The sequence below is a fragment of the Oncorhynchus masou genome, chromosome 22, assembly GCF_036934945.1.
Source record: "Oncorhynchus masou masou isolate Uvic2021 chromosome 22, UVic_Omas_1.1, whole genome shotgun sequence".
Taxonomy (NCBI): domain Eukaryota; kingdom Metazoa; phylum Chordata; class Actinopteri; order Salmoniformes; family Salmonidae; genus Oncorhynchus; species Oncorhynchus masou.
The window spans coordinates 20,745,532-20,767,118 of NC_088233.1; the positions used below are offsets into that span (position 1 = coordinate 20,745,532).

Here is a 21,587-nt window from a genome sequence, read left to right on the forward strand (position 1 = left end):
ATATTCTCTGTTTATATTCACCAGATAGGCTCGGTCACTTTGGATTTTCTTTTTTCCTTGTTTTGGAAGAGAAGAGAACGAGCGCCATTCTCCTTGCGGAGATGGTGCTAAATACATCAACACGGTCGGTCCCTGGGATTGGGCTGGCCAACACGATTCGTTTTGCTTGGAAGGAGTCGGGGATTGTAAGGAGTCGGAGCCTTTAGGACGGGAATCTTTTGGAAGGATAATATTGATGGGGATTCTAAAGCTGACGGTGAAGGACGTGTTTTGTTTCCAAGGCAACTCGTTGGAGGGAGGATACGACGTGGCACTATATACAGAGGAAAAACACAATGATATCCTGAGAAGGGCAAGAGCAGTGGGAGGTGAGAGGCCAATGTGCCACTACGAAATAACAAGCCTGGCGAAGATTGTCAACATTTACAACCCTTACGTTAAGGACGAAGAGGTGAGGGCTTTTCTGGGAAGATACATGGATAACGTCTCCTCAGCTATAGGCACCTCAAAGACTCCCTTGGGTTTTGGAATGGGAGGAGAGGCTTCCAGGCCCTCCTCAGGGAGGACCCAAAGGGACATGGTGGCTACCTCCATCCTCCTGCTATGTTCTCCCTTGGGGCTGACAGGGGGACGTTGTTTTATGCACGTCAGCCCCCATTTTGCAGGCGCTGTATGGCCTACAGACACATTTTTGCCTCGTGCAGCATGAGAAAATGCAGATTTTGTGGATCTGAGGATCACGAGGCGAGGGATTGTGACTAGCCTAAGACATGCCATGGGTGTGGCTCGTCAGCGCACCTGTGGCGAGGGTGCCCGGCCCGTCAGAGGTCATATGCGTCTGTGGCTGGGGGGGGAGCAGGAGCGGGGGATGGGGGAAGAAGAGGAGGGGAAGGAAGCACGCCTCATGACAAGAGTACAAGTCCAGAGGGGAAGGCCACAAGGAAGGAAGAGGAGCAAGAAGCAGCGGATGGAAGAGAGAAGGAAACGGAAGGCACGGGAGTAGGAGAACCAGGAAAAGCGGCGGAAGAAGGCAACCGAGTGGAGGAGCATGAGAGAAAAGAAAGCGAGGGAGGAGTGGTGGAAAAGGAGACGGTGGAAGAGCAAGTGGACTGGGGGGAAAGTGACCTGGTGGAAGAGATGAGGGGTATGGTGGAGGAGCAGGCGGGGGGGAGGGTGGTATCTCTCCACTGCCGCCATCACCAAAGAAGAGAATGAAGGAGGGTGCGATTGGCCGACAGTGAGGGGGAGGGGATGGCCAAGAGAGTGATGGGGGTGGGAGAAACCTCTGGGTTGCTGCTGGTTTCCCCAGGCTCTCAACTTCATTTGGGTGGGGACACACCTAACAAGACTCAGGACTGGGTACAGGAGGAGGTGGGGAGTTTTTTGTTTGGGGACTCAGCCTCTCCAATTTTTTTCCAAACCAGCTGCAACACTGGGGAGGGGGAGGATTGTGGGGGTAGACCCAGGGTGCAGGGCACCCCGGAGCCAAACACTATTCCTGCATCCTGGGATGGTGTGATGGAGGAAGAGGGAGGGATGTCGGGATTACGGATGGTGTTCTCACCGGTAGATATGGAGCAGGGGAGCATCGGGTGAGTCTCCTGTTTTTTTTCTGTCTGGGTTTAGAATTTGAGTGTATTACATGTTTTTATTTTTTCATGGAGTCTAATTTTACATTTGTTAGTTTAAATGTAAGGGGTTTAAGAGATATTGTTAAGAGGAGGGCAGTTTTTAGTTATTTGGAGGGTGTGGGGTTTGATTTTTGTTTTTTACAGGAGGTTCACCTGAGGGATGGAGGGGATGTTAGTAGATTTAAGAGGGAGTGGGACAAGGGGAGTTGGTTTGGGGTGTAGGGGGTGCACTCATCGGGGGTAGGGATTTTGTGTGGGCACAGGGAGGTAAAAGTGGAGGATTCTTTTGTGGTAATGCAGGGGAGGGTTATAGGGGTGGATGTCACGATAAGGGATTGTAAATTTAGATTAGTGGTGGTGTATGGGCCACAGGTGGTGGCAGACAGGAGGGAGATGGTGGACTGTCTGACGCCCCTGTGTGTCACAAATAGGAAATTAGTGATAAGGGGGGATTTTAATACAGATTTGGGAAGAGGGGGGGATAGCAGTGCAGGTGCCATTGCCAGGCTAATGGCTTGCCATGGTCTGGTCGATGGTGGTATGCACACTACTCCGAAAATGGACGGTCCTACATGGCGTAACTCCAGGGGGGTTGAGCGGAGGCTCGATTATATTTTTGTACCCAGGTCTTTGGGTAAGTTGTCTGGGCGGCTGTTGACTGTTTTCTTTTCGGATCACGACGGGGTGCTCCTGCAGGTGGGGTCGCCAGTCTGCCTCTTCGGTAGGGGGTACTGGAAGCTAGATCGGGATGTGCTGGAGGAGCAGGCTTTTGTTGACGGGTTTTATGGTTTCTTTAGGAGGCTTGAGGGCCTCCGGTCCATGTGCGAGGGGGTGTTAGAGTGGTGGGAATTAGTTAAAAGGTTAATTGAACTCGAATACGAGGCAGGCAACCTCGGCGGGTCGTTTGACTGGGAGAGATCCGCAACCCTAAAGGCGCAGCTCAGGGAGTTGCAGGAGCGGAAGGCTCGAGCTTTCCTGGAGCGTGCGCATAGTGGCTTTCTAGAACATAATGAGACTTGTCCTGCTATGTTCTTTAAGTTGGTTAGGGCAAGACAGAGTAGGAAGGTAATGCATGGTGTTAGGGAAGAAAATGGTAGTATAGTTAGAGAACCAGAGGATATGGTCAGGGTGACAACTGATCATTTCCAAGGTTTATTTAAGGAAAGGGAAATAGATGTAGAGCAGGGAAATGTGTTTTTAGAACACTTGTCCAGGCGGTTGCCGGAGGACATTAGAGAAGTGATGGAGGCCCAGATCTCACTAGAAGAGGTTGAGAGCGCTCTTAGGAGGATGGGAAAAGGGAAGGTGCCTGGGATGGATGGGCTGCCGGCTGAGTTTTATCTCAAGTTTTGGGGTATACTTGGACCAGTGGTCCTCGAAGTCTTGAAGGCCATCCTTGGTCCCGGGGGGATCAATGGCTGTTGGTGTGCTGTCACTTTTATATAAGAAGGGGGAAGTAACAGACCTTTGCAACTGGCGGCCGTTGACCATGCTGTGTGTAGATTACAAGCTACTTGCAAAGGTTTTAGCAGACCGGTTGCGCACAGCCCTTCCATACGTCGTTCATGAGGATCAGACGTGCGGGGTAGAGGGCCGCTCTATTAGATGGAACCTACAGTTAATCAGGGACTCCATCGCTTGGGTTGAAGATAGAGGACTGCCTTTTATGGTAGCAGCGCTAGATCAGGCGAAAGCCTTCGATCGCATGAATAGATCATTTTTATTCAGAGTGTTAGGTCGATTAGGATTTGGGGAGAAGTTTATAGGATGGATTCGTACATTATATGTCGGAGCGGGGTGCCGAGTTAGTGTAAATAGTCACTTGGGTGACGTTTTTGACCTCTCGTCTGGGGTCAGGCAGGGGTGCCCACTCTCGGCTCTCCTCTTCGTTCTGTACATGGAGCCTCTGGGGGCTGCCATTAGGGCAGACACAGGGGTGGAAGGTTTGCTGATCCCTGGAAGTGGTGGGCTGCGTGTTAAGATGACGCAGTACGCCGACGACACTTCCTTGCTGTTGTGCAAGGACTCGTGCCTGACAAGGTCCCTTGCCATCTTTGGGGATTTCACCCGAGCGTCGGGAGCAGTTCTGAACCATGCAAAGTCTTCCGTCAAGTTTTTCGGAAGATGGCACAGTAGAACGGATGTGCCTGGGGGGTTATCGCTCTGTGAGGGGGCCCTGAGGATTCTCGGGGTCCATTTTGAGACCTCCGGCTCAGCGACACTAAACTGGAATATGCGCATCGCAGTGGTACAGAGGAAGCTAGCAATGTGGAAAGCTATGTATTTGTCTTTTATGGGCAAAGTCCTGGTCCTAAAGGTGGATGTGTTGCCGTCTCTTTTGTATTTGGCATACATCTACCCATTGCTGGCTTGTCTGAGGAGGCCTCTAGTGAGGCTTGTGTTTCAGTTTATGTGGAGTGGCAGGTGCGAGTGGGTCGCCAGGGCACGCATGATCTGTCCCATCGGGGAGGGAGGTAGGGGGGTACCACATTTCCCCCTCAAGCTGGACACAATTTTTGTTTCTTTCTTGTTAACGGAGCTTGCTCAGCCAGTGATACACCCGTCCGGTTACCTCCTGCGGGTATTTTTCTCGTATCAGGCGAGAAGCATAATGGTGTGGTCTAACACGGGTCCTCGGGCGGAACAGCTGCCGTGGCACTTTGGTCATGCGGCCAAGTGGCTGCGTGCGCACCCTGAGGTTGAAGTTGCCCGAGTAGGTTTAGATCATAGGCACCTGTACGAGGAGGTCAGAAAGGCAGGGAGTCCGGCGCCTGTAGTGGGCATCTCGGAAGTGGTCTGGGAGGGAGTGCAGGCGCGGGGTCTGGACAACAGGCTCAAGGACCTGAATTGGTTGAGCCTTCATAAGTGTTTGCCGGTACGTTCCATCTTGTACCGGTATAGTTTAGTGCAATCCCCCACCTGTCCAAGATCCTCTTGTGGCAGGGAGGAGACTGTGCGCCATGTCTTTTGGGACTGTGCCTTTGCCGGAGTAGTATGGGCTAGGGCAAGGGTGTTGTTAGGTTTGGTAAAGGGGGATTTTGTATTGACGTGGGCCAGGTTAGAGAGGGGTGTAGGGAGAGCGAGAGGGACGGATAGGGACAGGTTTCTGCTCTGGCTTCTTATGAGTCTCTTTAAACGGGGGCTGTGGGAAGCAAGGCAGAACATGGTGAAGACAGGGAGAGATTGCGGGGTCGAAGGGATAGTGAGGAGAGTGGAAGGAGATTTGAGGGGGAGGATGAAGAGGGAGGAGAGGAAGTGGGGGCAGCATGCTGCTCGGGAGAGGTGGAAGGGGGGTTTAGGGCTGGGTGTCATTTAGATTTGTAAGAGGATAGATTAGGGACGGGGAGATAGGGAAAGGTATTTTGTAGGGTGACGGGGAGGGAAGATGCTCCCCTGAGGTTTTGTTTGGGGTTTATGTTTAGTTTAATTAAAATACCATTATTTGAGTATGTATGTAAATTTTGAGTTGTAAAGAATGAATGGTATTGAAGATAATAAATTATTTAAAAAAATAAATAAAAAAAAACAGTCAGGGCTGTTTCGGTAAAAAATAAAAAATAGGCTGTATAGTTTTTTCACATTTCCGTCTGTTGTTTTTGTACATTTCAGTTATTTCACGTCTAGTCTACTTTCATCAATAAATATGAGTAACCACCACGCTGCATTTTGGTCCGCTCCTCCTTCAACAGAAGAACGTCGTTACAAAAGGGGGGAGCATTTTTGACTGCACTAGAGCTTTAAAATCATCCATAAATCCCAGGGGGAATGGAAGTCAACAGGGAGGAACAAATTAATGCAAGCTTAACTTTAAAAAAAATAATTGTTAAACCATTGAGCCTGTTTATCTATTGGTAACAGAGTTGATGTTTTCCAGCTCAGTTTTCCACCACAAAACACCAGAAAATGTCCAAAAAGAGTAGAACCAGTTCACCTGCATTTATACTATGATTTGACTATTGGATGTTCAATGTTTTGTTTAAGTACCAATTTCACCATATTAAAACGAGAGTTCAGTTCACGTAACATTTTTTCTCTCTCCTTAAAACGAATCACTTGAAATAAATATAAACTTCAGAAATTAATTTGTCAAAGCAACAAAATAACTATGGCATAACGATGCATGCTGAGAGTCAGGAAGCAAGTTCAGGGAGTGAATACATTTAAATAAATGAACAAAACAAGAAACACAAACAGCGTACCAACATGAAACAGCTACAATGATGACTGGGGAAGAAACCAAAGAGAGTGACATAAAGGGCAGGTAATCAAGAAGGTGATGGAGTCCAGGTGAATGTCATTATGCGCGTAACACTGGTGACAGGTGTGCGCCCTTACAAGCAGCCTGGTGACCTAGAGGCTGGAGTGACGGGACATATGGCTTTACAATGATCTTGAAAACTTGGATAAATGTTGGGATTAAGTTGGTTAAAATCTTCCTGGAAGTCACAGAGGATGCAGAGGGACATGTCAGAATGCACTTTAGCAAGTCTTTATTAAACTATATTAAAAGGGCACATCTTTGAATATAAAAGGCTTTTAAAATGCAATATTTGTGCACAATTTCTACTTAAGATATCAAAAGGGACACAAAAGGCACTCATTTCTTTGAACAACCCGCCTATCATTGCATTCACAACACTAAATTGTCTTTCACAGGCTTCCCTAAGCTAAGAACATTGTGTAGATTGTTTTGGAGTCTGTGAAAGCTTGTATGGTATATTTACAGCCTAGTTGGAGTACCCAGATAGAGGACAATGCATGTTTTTAGACAAGACAAGGGTCATTTTATCACACAGTGTCTAGACTGATTTGACTGGTGCTAACAGAACTATTCTTTTTTCAGATAGGAACATTGTAAGCAGAGAGCCAAAAGCAAGCAGTCCGTCTGGGTTTGAGTCGATGATAAAACTCACAAAATAAACACACGCACGCACACACACAGCTTCGAGCAAACGCAGAAACCCACTGAGTCAAACTGAACAGTCCAGTACTAACATATGGAGAACTTTATAAGAACCCACCAACCTTCCATTATCAGAATTGGATAAAAAAAATGTTTCAGCCAAGCAGCTGGGAAAAGCACACTGGCAGGCCTAGTTCTTAGTCTAAATCAGTTGCTGGGAAACACACACAAACAGGCCTAGGTCCTGACCTATATGAGCTCTAGGGAAAGCTGAGATACCAATACTAATGATATAATTGAATGGGAGAGGGAGAGGTGGGCAAAGAAAAAGGTATTTTGGTATTAATACTAACTACAAGCCCACACATGGTTCTGTTTTGAGCAGAGCCCTCACATGACTGGCTCTTCTGAGCCTGGAAGTCGGCTGAGAACCCCAAGTGCAATCGAACAATCTCTGTTGGCGTTCGCTTTATCTGGGAAGCTTTTAAGATGGGAAAGATTCCAATGTTTTTATCAGTTGCCTTTCATTAGATCTAGATTCAAGAGAGAAACAGCCGAGCACTGAGCAGACCTCCCCTCCCACTAAAAGTCAATGGTTTCATGTTATAGGATCGTGCTTTCCCACATGTTCACTGCTCACATTTGCTTAAATTCTGGAAGTAACGATAAAACTAAAATCCTACGTAAGATGCGAGTCCCCATGACAAGGTCAAAATTAGAAGCCTTTTCTAGAGGAGCTGAGAACGTGAACAAAATAGTCTACTTCTACTTAGTCTACTTTAAGAAAAATAATCACTGAATAGGACAGCCAGCTAATGTTTGAGACAGATGCCCACATAGCTTAGCAGTTACAGAGTAGTTTTCATAATGTCCAGCCAAGTGCTCTCATCTGGGCTGCCCAGTCAGATGGAGCACGAGTGTAGACTTGACTGATGTCATGTCTGCACTCCATCAAAAAGTTCATGGTGGTCTGGTGTTTTATCCTCAGGGAATCGATTTTAAGACAAGAGAGAGGGGAAGGGGAGAAGTAATGGGGGGTGGGATCGATACATCTACAAATCGCAATATTATATCGATACTTTGACTAAAAGTATGTATTTGTAAAAATATATATTTTACTAGGTTGCGTTAGTCGGCTATACCTGCACCAAAACTCTGGTATTTTTTTAATCCTATAGCTTGTTCTCCATCTTTAAAAAAATAGTGAGCCAACATGTTTTCAGCACTTTTTATTTCCATGACTGATCAAAACTCATTTTCTCATGCACTCTCATCTCTCTGCAACATTCATATGGCGAGCAATATGTTTGGAACATCAAATTGAAATAAAATTGTAGCATGCAATCACAATACATATAGAATCGTGAGAATCGCTATACACATCGTATTGGGACCAAGTATCGTGATATCATATCATGAGGTCCCTGGCAATTCCCAGCCCTAGAGGGAGTCTTTTTGAGATGGAGACCAGGAGAAAGGAAGAGATGCAGAAAGAGGGAGAGAGAGGAGGAAGAAAAATAGGGATGTATAGGAGTTATTAAGCAACCAAATTGTTCTCCAGAGAACAAGACCTTTCCATTGCAGAAGTATTGTGTAATTCATTGAAGAACACTCAAGTTCCCCATGTGTCTTCTCCCACTCTCCACCCTCTTCCATCCCCTCCACTCTCCCCGGTCCAGATTTTCTTTGAAAAACAGGAGGGTAGAGGGAGGCTTGTAACTGGAGAAGCCCTGAGGACTGTGTCACTCCACGCTCTCCTCTACTCTGTCTGTCTCCTCTATTCTCAGGTCTGCTCCTCGGAGAGTAAACACTGTGACTGGGACAGAATAACACCTTACCTCATAAAGGAAATCATTCTTATCAATGAAGTCGGCTATATAAGCCGAGGGTGGTCTACTGCTAGGTTGGGTGGCTGAGTGAGTCTGGCTACTTAAGGCTGTAACTGTTTTAAACAATGTTTTAACCAATACAATTGTTTTAACCAATCACATGTTTTTATTGGCATATTCCTTGTGATTGGTCCCTAAGGCCATTTTTAAATGTTTAAAAGCCAAAACACGTTTGTTCTACTTTTTGCAATAAAGAAGCTTTTTTTTATATGTAATCCCATTTGTGTTCCAAATGTTGCTGAATCTCCTCTCTACATTACTTAAGGGTGCAGACCAGAGAGGATGAGGAACCCAAACAACATTAAACAATTTAGCCCACAGTACCTCAAGAGGCCGGACTGAGCGGCACCATCTGCTGTTTGTTGAAGCGTAGAGTGATTTGTACCCAGAGCAATATGGCATTAGTGTTGCCTTCTGCCAAATGTTGAGCTTTACCTCACACAGAGTTCACAACAGTGGTGTGTTTCTTTTCACACCCCATAGAAAGCACTCAAAATGTATATTTATATGTTTCTATGCCTGTGTGATAACAGGAGCGTAAAACTATGATTGTGATAATGAAAAAGACACCCTGTGCATACTTCAAAGACTATGCTCAATTGAGAAGCTAGAGTTCCCAACTGGTGTTCTTTACCTTCCTCACAACAATGACATTACAACCTCTCGGTTATCTGACTGACACAGCCAGGCTTCCACTCTGTTTTCCAGGTTTGATTACAAACTGAGACATAATGGTCTTATTAGGAGAGAGAGGCTTTCACTATGGAATACTCTGTAGCACAAATACAACAGGAAACAGAGGCCTGCACCTTGAATCACTGATAAAAACCTGTTGCCAGGGCTGCATTCAGACCGTACTCAAACAAATACCACAAATGACAGCGTATGATAAGCACAAGCAGGCTAGAGAGCCTAGGACCACACAGTCCAGACCTGGACATTTTTATTTATTTACATTTATTTAACGAGGTGAGTCTTAAGAACAAATTCTCATTTACAATGACGGCCTACCCCGGCCAAACCCGGACAACGCTGGGCCAATTGCGCGCCGCCTATGGGACTCCCAATCACGGCCGGATGTGATATAGCCTGGACATATAGGTCTAGGCTTACCAGTATAGCCTACCCACCAACTTCTATATGAAAAATCCCTGAAATGTTCTTTCATTTATTAAATGTTATTTCAAATATTGTAACCTACTACACCCCCATGTCAAGCCAAAGACCACCAAACTGTGAGCTGTCAGTGATTGCCCTGGATCAATGGAAGTACAATAATAATATTTAGATGTGAGCATTTTGTGCGACTGAAAAACTGCAGTGGAAAATTGCCTAGTTAAAAACAGAGAAAGATGGTGCTGACAAATCACTAGCAGATGTCCTAAAACACTGTAGAACCTTCACAAATCAGCCTCATCTTGGTACCTACTCGGCTATAGTAGGCCTATTACTGGTAGTTACAGCTGGTCATTTGGCTGAAAATGTCCTGGTAATAAGCAGCCAGGATAAAAAAGGGACAGTGTTATACCGTAACACAACTAAGAGGAAGGTCTTAGATTTAGGGATGATTTTCACAGAAATATCAAATGATACCTACCTATCTACAGTATTCATATAAGAAACACATGTATTTTGTTTATAGCCTAGGCCTATAGCTTATTTTCATATCATCTTGTGAATTGTGGCATAATTCTGAACCCCATTACATTGACCTGACCTAGACTACCTCTATCCTTTACAGCGATCCCTATGCCAAATAACGCAGCCTGGCTTCAAAGGGCAGAAAAAGATAGCCATACTGGAGTTGTGGTTCAATGGAACTCTGTTTGGTGGGGCCTGGCAACAACATCAGCACCCCAGTGTTTGGCTTTTGAAGGCTGCTGCCCATTGATCAGTCTCTCTGGCTCCCTGCTCTAATGAATAGCTCCATTGTCATCCCGCACAGATCACATTTCACATGGCAACAGATGCTACTCGTAATTAGCCAAGGCTAGTTTGGACTGAGTTGCATAATCATTTTTTATTGTTGCCTGGTCCCGGATTTGTTTGTGTGGTCTTGCTAACTCCTATGGTCATTCACAATGATAGCAAGACAGCACAAACAGATCTGGGACCAGGGTAGCCTATAGTGTGAAAATGCTGGAAACCAAACCAGACCAGTTTTCATTCACAGAGACACGGAAAGAGCAGAAGTATAAGAAAGTCAAGTAGAAGCAGGGATTTTGTTGGGTCTGGGGGAACAATTATACCAGAGTCGCCATGGTCCATTTGACCTAGGAACTGTTAAAGTGTCCTTTTTCTCTGGTCTTGAAGGAGGTAAAGCTATGGGCTGATAGCTGACTGCAGAAACAGAGCATTGAACTATCATGTATGGTGATCAGTAAGGACCACAAACAGGTCTCGACACAAACGGAGGCCAGACCCACAGACAGCCACAGATAGCTGAACTAGAGCCCTGTAGACAATATTCCTCCTTTCACTGCCACTGGTCTTGAATTACTAAATAGTAAATACCTTGAAAATATATATTCAGAGCCAGTTCAAGCTCAGTTCACTGTCACCTCAACTGTCTGTTTCAGTGAGGGAAAAACATACATTGTTGCCAGTGGGCAAAAAACTGAAGAAGTCTGAATGAGCTGATCTGCTCTGTGTGGCTGTAAAATGATAGCACCAGTGTGAAAATTGAGTCTGGAGTAGAGACGTACTCATCAGTATGGTGAATTCATCATCACATTAAGGCCTAATTCAAAACGGCGCTGCTGCTGAATCTACTGAATATTTCAGCAGTCATGAGCCGCTGGGAAGATCACAAGAGACAGCAGAGCCACATCCGCTGACTACTACTGCTTCTACTTGCCAGACTCAGGAGGATGTGTCTTTAACCAGCTTTCTATCCAACCTTTTTATGCGAGTAAAGTACATGTCAGATAAAACATTTCATGCCAGGCCTGATGGAAACAACATTTGTAGGTAAACTTTCCCAATGTTGACAAAATAAAATATGCTAGACAAGGTGGGATGTTTTGTGTTGGTAAAATTAATTAATGGGAGAAATGTCAGTAGAAATGCTTTTATGCAGAAATATTGTAATAACCATCATATTGAAGTAAACTTGGAGTCACCTGATGACATGTTGTGTCATCAGGTGCAGTTTATTAGGCTACAGATTAAATCTATTATGATGAACTTCACAGGGTGGCGAACGTGCAAGGTCATGATCTTGATGCTCCTATCCAATAAATATCGAGGGTATTCTATTCTAGTGACATGATCATTGATGCTTGGCTGCTGTTTGACAAGAGAAAAAACTTTTTTGTCCATAATCCCATAATGTAGGCCTCCCCGCACTATTTCTGCGAGATGTTGGCTAGACTAGCAAGCACGTGCCAATACCAGAGTGGGCACACTCGCTATATAACTCACTTTTATGTGAGAAAAGCATCAGCAGAGTTGGAAATGCGATGGAAACCCATTTGCATGTGCACTACGTCATCATGTACAGCCTTTTATCCCCAACAGGCCAATTTCATGGAAACACCTCTGCTGGGACAATGCACACATTGCTTTTATGGAGATTTAGAATATTTGCATACAAATCTGTCACCAATTGGATGGAATCCTAGCTTCCGTTACGACTGCTCCACAATTAAGGCACTAGTACCCAAGTACACCCAAGCAGGAACCAGTCAACTGGAAAGCAAAGCAGCGGCATGATAAGGAAGGCTTATTTATAAGATTACTGCTCTGCCAGTCCCAGAGGGACTAGCCACCGAACGAAGCAGATGACTTTGTTGTTTTATTTCTTCCTACCAGGAACACAGATTGGCCTACAGTAACATCAACTTCAAACACGTCAGAAGTAGGGTAAACTGTTTAGTACTGGATGAGGCTAGCTTGTTGATGAGGTAGGGTAAACTGTTTAGTCCTGGCTGAGGCTAGCTTGTTGATGAGGTAGGGTAAACTGTTTACTACTGGATGAGACAAGCTTGTTGATGAGTTAGGGTAAACTGTTTAGTACTGGATGAGACTAGCTTGTTGATGAGGTAGGGTAAACTGTTTAGTACTGGCTGAGACTAGCTTGTTGATGAGGTAGGGTAAACTGTTTAGTACTGGCTGAGACTAGCTTGTTGATGAGGTAGGGTAAACTGTTTAGTACAGGATGAGGCTAGCTTGTTGATGAGGTAGGGTAAACTGTTTACTACTGGATGAGACGAGCTTGTTGATGAGGTAGGGTAAACTGTTTAGTACTGGCTGAGACTAGCTTGTTGATGAGGTAGGGTAAACTGTTTAGTACTGGCTGAGACTAGCTTGTTGATGAGGTAGGGCAAACTGTTTAGTACAGGATGAGGCTAGCTTGTTGATGAGGTAGGGTAAACTGTTTAGTACTGGATGAGACTAGCTTGTTGATGAGGTAGGGCAAACTGTTTAGTACAGGATGAGGCTAGCTTGTTGATGAGGTAGGGTAAACTGTTTAGTACTGGATGAGGCTAGCTTGTTGATGAGGTAGGGCAAACTGTTTAGTACAGGATGAGGCTAGCTTGTTGATGAGGTAGGGTAAACTGTTTAGTACTGGATGAGGCTAGCTTGTTGATGAGGTAGGGTAAACTGTTTAGTACTGGATGAGGCTAGCTTGTTGATGAGGTAGGGTAAACTGTTTAGTACTGGATGAGGCTATCTTGTTGATGAGGTAGGGCAAACTGTTTAGTACTGGATGAGGCTAGCTTGTTGATGAGGTAGGGTAAACTGTTTAGTACTGGATGAGGCTAGCTTGTTGATGAGGTAGGGTAAACTGTTTAGTACTGGCTGAGGCTAGCTTGTTCATGAGGTAGGGTAAACTGTTTAGTACTGGATGAGACTAGCTTGTTGATGAGGTAGGGCAAACTGTTTAGTACTGGATGAGGCTAGCTTGTTGATGAGGTAGGGTAAACTGTTTAGTACTGGATGAGGCTAGCTTGTTGATGAGGTAGGGTAAACTGTTTAGTACTGGCTGAGGCTAGCTTGTTCATGAGGTAGGGTAAACTGTTTAGTACTGGATGAGGCTATCTTGTTGATGAGGTAGGGTAAACTGTTTAGTACTGGATGAGACTAGCTTGTTGATGAGGTAGGGCAAACTGTTTAGTACAGGATGAGGCTAGCTTGTTGATGAGGTAGGGCAAACTGTTTAGTATTGGATGAGGCTAGCTTGTTGATGAGGTAGGGTAAACTGTTTAGTACTGGATGAGGCTAGCTTGTTGATGAGGTATGGTAAACTGTTTAGTACTGGCTGAGGCTAGCTTGTTCATGAGGTAGGGTAAACTGTTTAGTACTGGATGAGACTAGCTTGTTGATGAGGTAGGGCAAACTGTTTAGTACAGGATGAGGCTAGCTTGTTGATGAGGTAGGGCAAACTGTTTAGTACTGGATGAGGCTAGCTTGTTGATGAGGTAGGGCAAACTGTTTAGTACTGGCTGAGGCTAGCTTGTTCATGAGGTAGGTTAATACACTCTACTCAGCAATTTGGATGTAGTCTATCACAGTACCATCCTTTTTGTCACCAAAGCCCCATAAACTAGCCACCACTGCGACCTGTATGCTCTCGTTGGCTGGCCCTCGCTTCATATTCGTCACTAAACCCACTGGCTCCAGGTCATCTATAAGTCTTTGCTAGATAAAGCCCCGCCTTATCTCAGCACCCACCTGTAGCACGCGCACCAGCAGGTATATTTCAATGGGCATCGCCAAAGCCAACTCCTCTTTTGGCCGCCTTTCCTTCCAGTTCTCTGCTGCCACTGACAGGAACAAATTTCAAAAATCATTGAAGCTGGAGACTCAGATCTCCCTCACTAACTTTAAGCATCAGCTGTCAGAGCAGCTTACCGATCATTGCACCTGTACACAGCCCGTCTTTAAATAGCCCATCCAACTTCCTCATCCCCATATTGTTATTTATTTTTTGCTTCTTTGCACCCCAGTATCTCTACTTGCACACTCATCTTCTGCACATATATCACTCCAGTGTTTAATTGCTAAATTGTAGATATTTCACAACTATGGCCTATTTATTGCCTTACTTCCCTAATCATACTACATTTGCACACACTGTTTATAGACCTTTCCATTGTGTTATTGATTGTACGTTTGTTTATTCCATGTGTAACTCTGTGTTGTTTGTGTCACACTGCTTTGCTTTATCTTGGCCAGGTCGCAGTTGTAAATGAGAACTTGTTCTCAACTGGCCTACCTGGTTAAATAAAGGTTAAAAAAATAAAATAATAATAGTTATGATGCTGGAACTGCATCAAGGTTAACAGTCTTGAAGGATCATTGAATAATCCCACTGGGCACAGATGTCGATTTAACACCTCTTCCACATTGGTTCAAAGTAATTGACATAGAAACGTTGGTTCAACCTGTGTGTGCCCAGTGGGATGTCTTCACTTTGTGATAATGGTGATGATTGAGTAAATAGCCTATATGATATTACTGTGGGCCCCTTAGGGAACAAAATCATAAAGCTAATAGCCTACTTCTACAATTGTGGCTAGACTGGCTACATCTCTCTATACCAGACTCAAAGACCAAGACTCCCTCTTGCACTGTTCATTTTCAGAAGGCATGCAAAGACACTTACATTTAGAACACAGGGAAAGAAACACAGACCACAGCTGTAGTTCATCTGAAGGCAGTCCAAGCCATGGGTGATAAATATGCACATGCAGTGGTTCAATGCTCTCTTTGCCAAGGGAAATCATCCTAGACTCAGCGAAGCCTTGCTCCATGTCAACAGATCTTAAGAGTAAAGTGGTGAGCTTGCTGAAAGCCTCAAACGAGCGAGGATACATATATAAGTTTCCTTCCACGGGCCTTGATTCTGAAACCAGTTTCTCTCCTCCTACAACTCGCTTCCAGTAGGAGAGGAAACCACTTTGATGAAACTCTCTCTCTGCACAGCACAACCTCTTCTCACACCAATGTAATTTCCCCCTCATGGGAATAAGCCTTGAGCTGGGTTTGCATCATCTCTGCAGAGATCCAGAGGGCCAGAGTCAGTTATCACAGTTATCAGCTAAGTTGGGGTCCTCTTATCTGCACACAGGAACTAGCTATATATAGACTAGCCATATATTTGGTTTATGGCAAACATCTACAGACACATCTGGAGGCACATCTAGATTCTACAGACCACCCATCTCTTCACACCTTTGATAGCTATTTTAGAGAAAAGGGCACATATCTGATAGGGACTCTTGGATGACACGCAGGCAAGAAAAGTCATTTTGCATAGCCTACACAGTAGTTCTAGAACAGCTTGGTTAACATCTACATTATCTGGCAGCATTGCACAATTTTGCACAAAGTGTGCACGGCAGTGCACGTAGGCCTCTGTGGATGCTGGTCATCTCTCCGTGGGCACGCGGTGCCCCTGCCACACCTGCTTACTGACTGTGCTGACGCCATTCAAATGGCTGGCGTCTGAAACTATTCAAATGCAAAACGTAAAAGGAAATGCCTGATTGAGCAGAAAAAGAGTAAGCACTAATAATAGGAGATCAGAACCAGCACTGGGAAAAGCTCACATGGACATGGGCCCTACTAAGTAGGTTATGTTGTGAATCTTTTGGATAATCAGATTTTTTGCCTTAAATCCTTTTCTCAACAGCCCTCTCTGTGTACCAGGAGAATAGTTTATTATTATGATTTAGCTGAAAGAGAAAGAATAAGATTGTCTAATTCCTAATTTCCTGGGGTAAGGTGCCCGTCAGGGGTTCTCAGTTTAATCCTATTACCAGAGTTTCATTTGTTTTTTTACAGCTCTTTTTTTGTGTACCTTTTATTTAACTAGGCAAGACAGCTAAGAACAAATTCATATTTACAATGACGGCCTAACCCACCCAAACCCTCCCCTAACACGGAAGACGCTGGGCCAAATGTGCGCCGGCCTATGTCCCAATAATGGCCGGTTGTAATACAGCCAGGAATCTAACCTGGGTCTGTAGTGACGCCTGTAGTACTGCGATGCAGACCGTAGCGCCACTCAGGATCCCCTAAAAATCCCTTTTTGTGAAACAAGTTAGATGTTGGGGGGGTAGATCGGGACATGATCTATAAAGTAACCCAGAATAAACATCCTATTAAATGGGAGGATTGGGTCCTTTTTCTCCTTCTCCTCATGACAGGTAATTGTTTTAGGGAAAAGATTCTACTTAGGGACCAAGCCAACCCTCGTCTCTGAAGCCCCTCTTTATTAGGAGGACCAGTATGTAAATCACACCATCATGCAGGCTGTGTCCCTGGATCCATTAAATACAGTGTGGTGGAGTCACATCACTCATCATTACATTTACATTTACATTTAAGTCATTTAGCAGACGCTCTTATCCAGAGCGACTTACAAATTGGATCATCAGAAGACACTAATGAAACAGACAATAAACAATGGTTTGCCAAAGGATTGTGATTCAATGAAATACAGAGAAATTGTGTTCACATCTGCAAAATGTCCTTAATTTCTTAGTGATCATAAGCAGATTCAGCAAAGATCGTCTGAGCTCTCAACAATGATCAAGGTCTGACATCAAAAATATTCTTGGTTCGGTCTTAATTTTGTTGCTGATATTGTGAGTGTACAAGTAAAATAGGGCAAAATAACGATGATAGTTATTTTGGTAAGTGACCCGAATCCAATCCTGTGAGATTTTACACGGGCCAACTTTAACAGATCCACTTTAAATATGAATAAGATGCTCCAGAACCAAAAGCGGTAGCGGTTTTCAATTGGCTTTTAGCAGTGTGGAGTAGATGCACAACACTGAAAACGTATATTTTTACACCGTCAAATAGAGAAGATAGCATAACATGCTACAGACATAACCTAATAGCATAATCACATCATAACACCAAGAAAAGGTTGGAATAGCAATAATGTTTTAGTATACCTTTCTGACACAGTAGGTACAATAATATAATACAGTTGAAGTCGGAAGTTTACATACGCCAAATACATTCAAACTCAGTTTTTCACAATTCCTGACATTGAATCCAAGTAAAAATTCCCTGTCTTAGGTCAGTTAGGATCACAACTTTATTTTAAAAATGCAAAATGTCAGAATAATAGTAGAGAGAATGATTTATTTCAGCTTTTATTTATTTCATCACATTCCCAGTATGTCAGAAGTTTACATACACTCAATTAGTATTTTGTAGCGTTGCCTTTAAATTGTTTAACTTGGGTCAAACGTTTCAGGTAGCCTTCCACAAGCTTCCCACAATAAATTGGGTGAATTTTGGCCCATTCCTCCTGACAGAGCTGGTCAGGTTTGTAGGCCTCATTTCTCGCACACGCTTTATCAGTTCTGCCCACAAATTCTCTATAGGATTGAGGTCAGAGCTTTGTGATGGCCACTCCAATACTTTGACTTTGTTGTCCTTAAGCCATTTTGCCACAACTTTGGAAGTATGCTTGGGGTCATTGTCCATTTGGAAGATGCATTTGCGACCAAGCTTTAACTTCCTGACTGATGACTTGAAATGTTGCATCAATATATCCACATCATTTTCCTTCCTCTTTATGCCATCTATTTTGTGAAGTGCACCAGTCCCTCCTGCAGCAAAGCACCCACACAACATGATGCTCCCACCCCCGTGCTTCACGATTGGGAAGGTGTTCCTCGGCTTGCAAGCCTCCCCCCCTAACAATGGTCATTATGGCCAAACAGTTCTATTTTTGTTTCATCAGACCAGAGGATATTTCTCCAAAAAGTATGATCTTTGTCCCCATGTGCAGTTGCAAACAGTAGTCTGGCTTTTTTATGGCAGTTTTGGAGTGTTGGCTTCTTCCTTGCTGAGCGGCCTTTCAGGTTATGTCGATAGAGGACTCGTTTTACTGTGGTTATAGATACTTTTGTACCTGTTTCCTCCAGCATCTTCACAAGGTCCTTTGCTGTTGTTATGGGATTGATTTTCACTTGAACGCACCACAGAACGTTCATCTCTAGGAGACAGAACGCATCACTTTCCTGAGCGGTATGATTGCTGCGTGGTCCCATGGTGTTTGTACTTGCATACTATTGTTTTTACAGATGAATGTGGTACCTTAAGGTGTTTGGAAATTGCTCCCAAGGATGAACCAAACTTGTGGAGGTCTGCAACTTTTTTTCTGAGCTCTTGGCTGGTTTCTTTTGATTTTCCAATGATGTCAAGTAAAGAAGCACAGAGTTTGAAGGTAGGCCTTGAAATACATCCACAGGTACACCTCCGAATGACTCAAATTATGTGAATTAGCCTATCAGAAGTTTCTAAAGCCCTGACATCATTTTCTGGAATTTTCCAAGCTGTTTAAAGGCACAGTCAACTTAGTGTATGTGAACTTCTGACCCACTGGAATTATGATACAGTGAATTATAAGTGAAATAATCTGTCTGTAAACAATTGTTGGAAAAATGACTTGTGTATAATGCACAAAGTAGATGTCCTAACAGACTTGCCAAAACTATAGTTTGTTGACAAGACATTTGTGGAGTGGTTGAAAAAAGCGATTTAATGACTCCAACCTAAGTGTATGTACATTTCTGACTTCAACTGTAGATAGGTGTGTGCCTTTCCAAATCATGTTCAATCAATTGAATTTAACACAGATGGACTCCAATCAAGTCTCATAGCAAAGGGGCTGAATACTTATGTAAATAAGGAATTTCTGTTTTTATTTTTAAGAAATTTGCAATAACGTTTATAAACCTGTTTTCGCTTCAACATTATGGGGGTATTGTGTGTAGATTGATGAGGATTTGTTTTTATTTAATCAATTTTAGAATAAGGCTGTAACATAACAAAACGTGGAAATAGTCAAGGTATCTGAATACTTTCCAAAGGCACTGTATATTCATATTCCGGACACACATTGGTCATTCTGATATTTATTCATTTCTTTATTTGAATTTTTTTGAGTTTGTGGATTGTTCGGTATTTCTGCACTGTTGGCGCTAGAAACATAAGTATTTCACAGCACCTGCAATATATGTGTACACGACCAGTAGGCTTTATTTAACTCGGCAAGTCAGTTAAGAACAAATTCTTATTTACATTGACGGCCTACTTCGGCCATCCCCGGACGACAATGGGCCAATTGTGCGCCGCCCTATGGGACTCCCAATCACAGCCGGATGTGATACAACCTGGATTTGAACCAGGTACTGTAGTGATGATGCCTCTTGCACTGAAATGCAGTGCCTTAGACCACTGCGCCACTCGGGAGCCCAAATATATAAAGGCTATTACACAGGTTTATTACACTGACATTTCAAATAGCATTCCATAGCCTTCACCACCTGTTGATTTGCCACCTGTTACGAGTCAGGGAAGTTACCAAACATTAAAGGTAAATTAAGCGAAATGATGTAGATGTATGAAGTAAACAGCACAGTAGGTACATTTCCACAACAACTAAGAGTGTTAAAGGGTTTTGGTCCTAGTGCACATGCGCAAATACTGTGTGTGACTGTGGGAGCGAAGTGTTGCATCTCGCTCATCTCAATATCTCTGGTGCTGTTCGTGGCAATGTCATTTTGCTGGCTTTAAGACTACATAGGACTGGAAAGTAACATGCTATGTGTGTGATAACACACAGTAGAAGGGCTATCTATTAGTCAATACTAACTTGTCTTCGTCATATGAACTTCAAAACCCTTATTGATCCGTGGTTGTTACATAATGACTGTATAGAGTTGATGTCAGCATACTGCACTGAACAAATTAGTGGATCATGTCTGTGAGAGAGGTGTCTGCTTACCTGCTGCAGGTGTACCTGCTGTGATCATTGTCACCAACAGCATCAGCCCTAGAACCGCTGCACCGAAGCCTTGAATGGGCAGAACGGTCTTGGAAATCCCCAATGAACCCATAGAGAAGCGTAAACCCTCCATTGCATGGAAGTCATGGCATTTTATCCACTTATGATGCATCCCAGTAGATACCACGAGCTGGAGAATGCAGGTATTGCTTGTGTGATCTCCCTCAATGTACCCCTTCTTCCATATCATATATCAGCTTTCGGTAAGAGGGGTTGATTAAGCTGTGTGCAAACCAAAACAATGATGTCAAAAAATATTCCATGCATTATGAGAGCATCGACAGTTGTCTGTCTATCAATATGAGCACATAAAGCAAACAATTTGGGAAAAACATGAGGTCAAAAAAAGATGAACACACAAAAGAGAAAGACAACACACTTTAGGCTAAAATCTTTCTGTTTATCTGAAAACCACTGCATTATAAGGACCCTGACATAACAGTGTGCTAGGCTGGATGCCGGCAGCCTAGTTAGGTCAACCCTGGCTGTCCTTTGTTCTCTCCTGGGTTAAGCTTTCATATGAGGACATGCATTGCCTTTCTCCAAATCAGTAGAGCATTGAGGGAAACGTGCTACTCATGATGAAGACACCTATCTGCTCTGACATGCCAGTAGGCAAAGGTGATGCAAGCGCAAATCAGGGATTAGCTATTAGCTAAGTGTGGTGGAATTCACCGCATGTGCTAAAAACAGAATTACAATGTAACATAGCAAATGTGAAAACGTGTGCGGGTGTGTCTGAGCGGCAACACTAGTAAATACGAATGTTATTCTTATTTACTAGCTAGCTATTTATACACCAAAATTACATTAGCTAGCTATTAGTAGCGAGCCTACTGCTGTACCTAAAGGGGCTCAATGTGTAAAAATGATCCTGACACTACTAGCTAGCTAGCCTGCTCTGCTGCCTGGCTGACTGACTCGTCATGAGTTGTCTCCTTGTCCTCCTTCCCAACCCGTTTTCTCCATGAATATCATAGTATCTTATAACTAAATAAAACATTGTAATCCTTTGATATTTTCATAAACAAGCTCAAGTCAACATACAACAACAAACAAACCATAGACAAGTTTTAAAGTTTAGCAAGCTATCTTGCGCTCGGAGTTCAGAGATAACGGGAATCCTGTGCCCCATCTATCCTATGTATTTGCTGTGTCCCAATCACATACAATAGTAGAGCACATCATCTTACCAAAACGGAGCTTCACATTCTCTGTTTTCCCTTTGTCTGGACGTTTTCATATCCACAAAAACAATCAAATGAACCGGACTAGCTACATACCACTTGAAATAGTTCGCTACCTAATATCATTGTCCTTTCCGTTTTCTTTGGGCATCT

General features: G+C 43.8%; 1 protein-coding gene across 3 annotated transcripts in view; it reads right to left on the minus strand.

The window, feature by feature from the left end:
* Positions 1-21,586, minus strand: part of LOC135509162 (UPF0606 protein KIAA1549-like) — an 85,396-nt gene extending 63,810 nt beyond the window's left edge. For 2 of the 3 annotated variants that reach the window (XM_064929582.1, XM_064929580.1), the window contains exons 1-2: positions 21,441-21,586; positions 20,188-20,469 (exon numbers count right to left, since the gene is read on the minus strand). In XM_064929582.1, the coding sequence (XP_064785654.1) occupies positions 20,188-20,437 (250 nt within the window). In that variant the 5' untranslated portion in view covers positions 20,438-20,469; positions 21,441-21,586. Of the gene's footprint in view, positions 1-20,187; positions 20,834-21,440 lie in introns of those variants that run through there. The other variant, XM_064929581.1, reaches the window with a different exon arrangement.
* Between the last annotated feature and the right edge of the window lies 1 nt (position 21,587).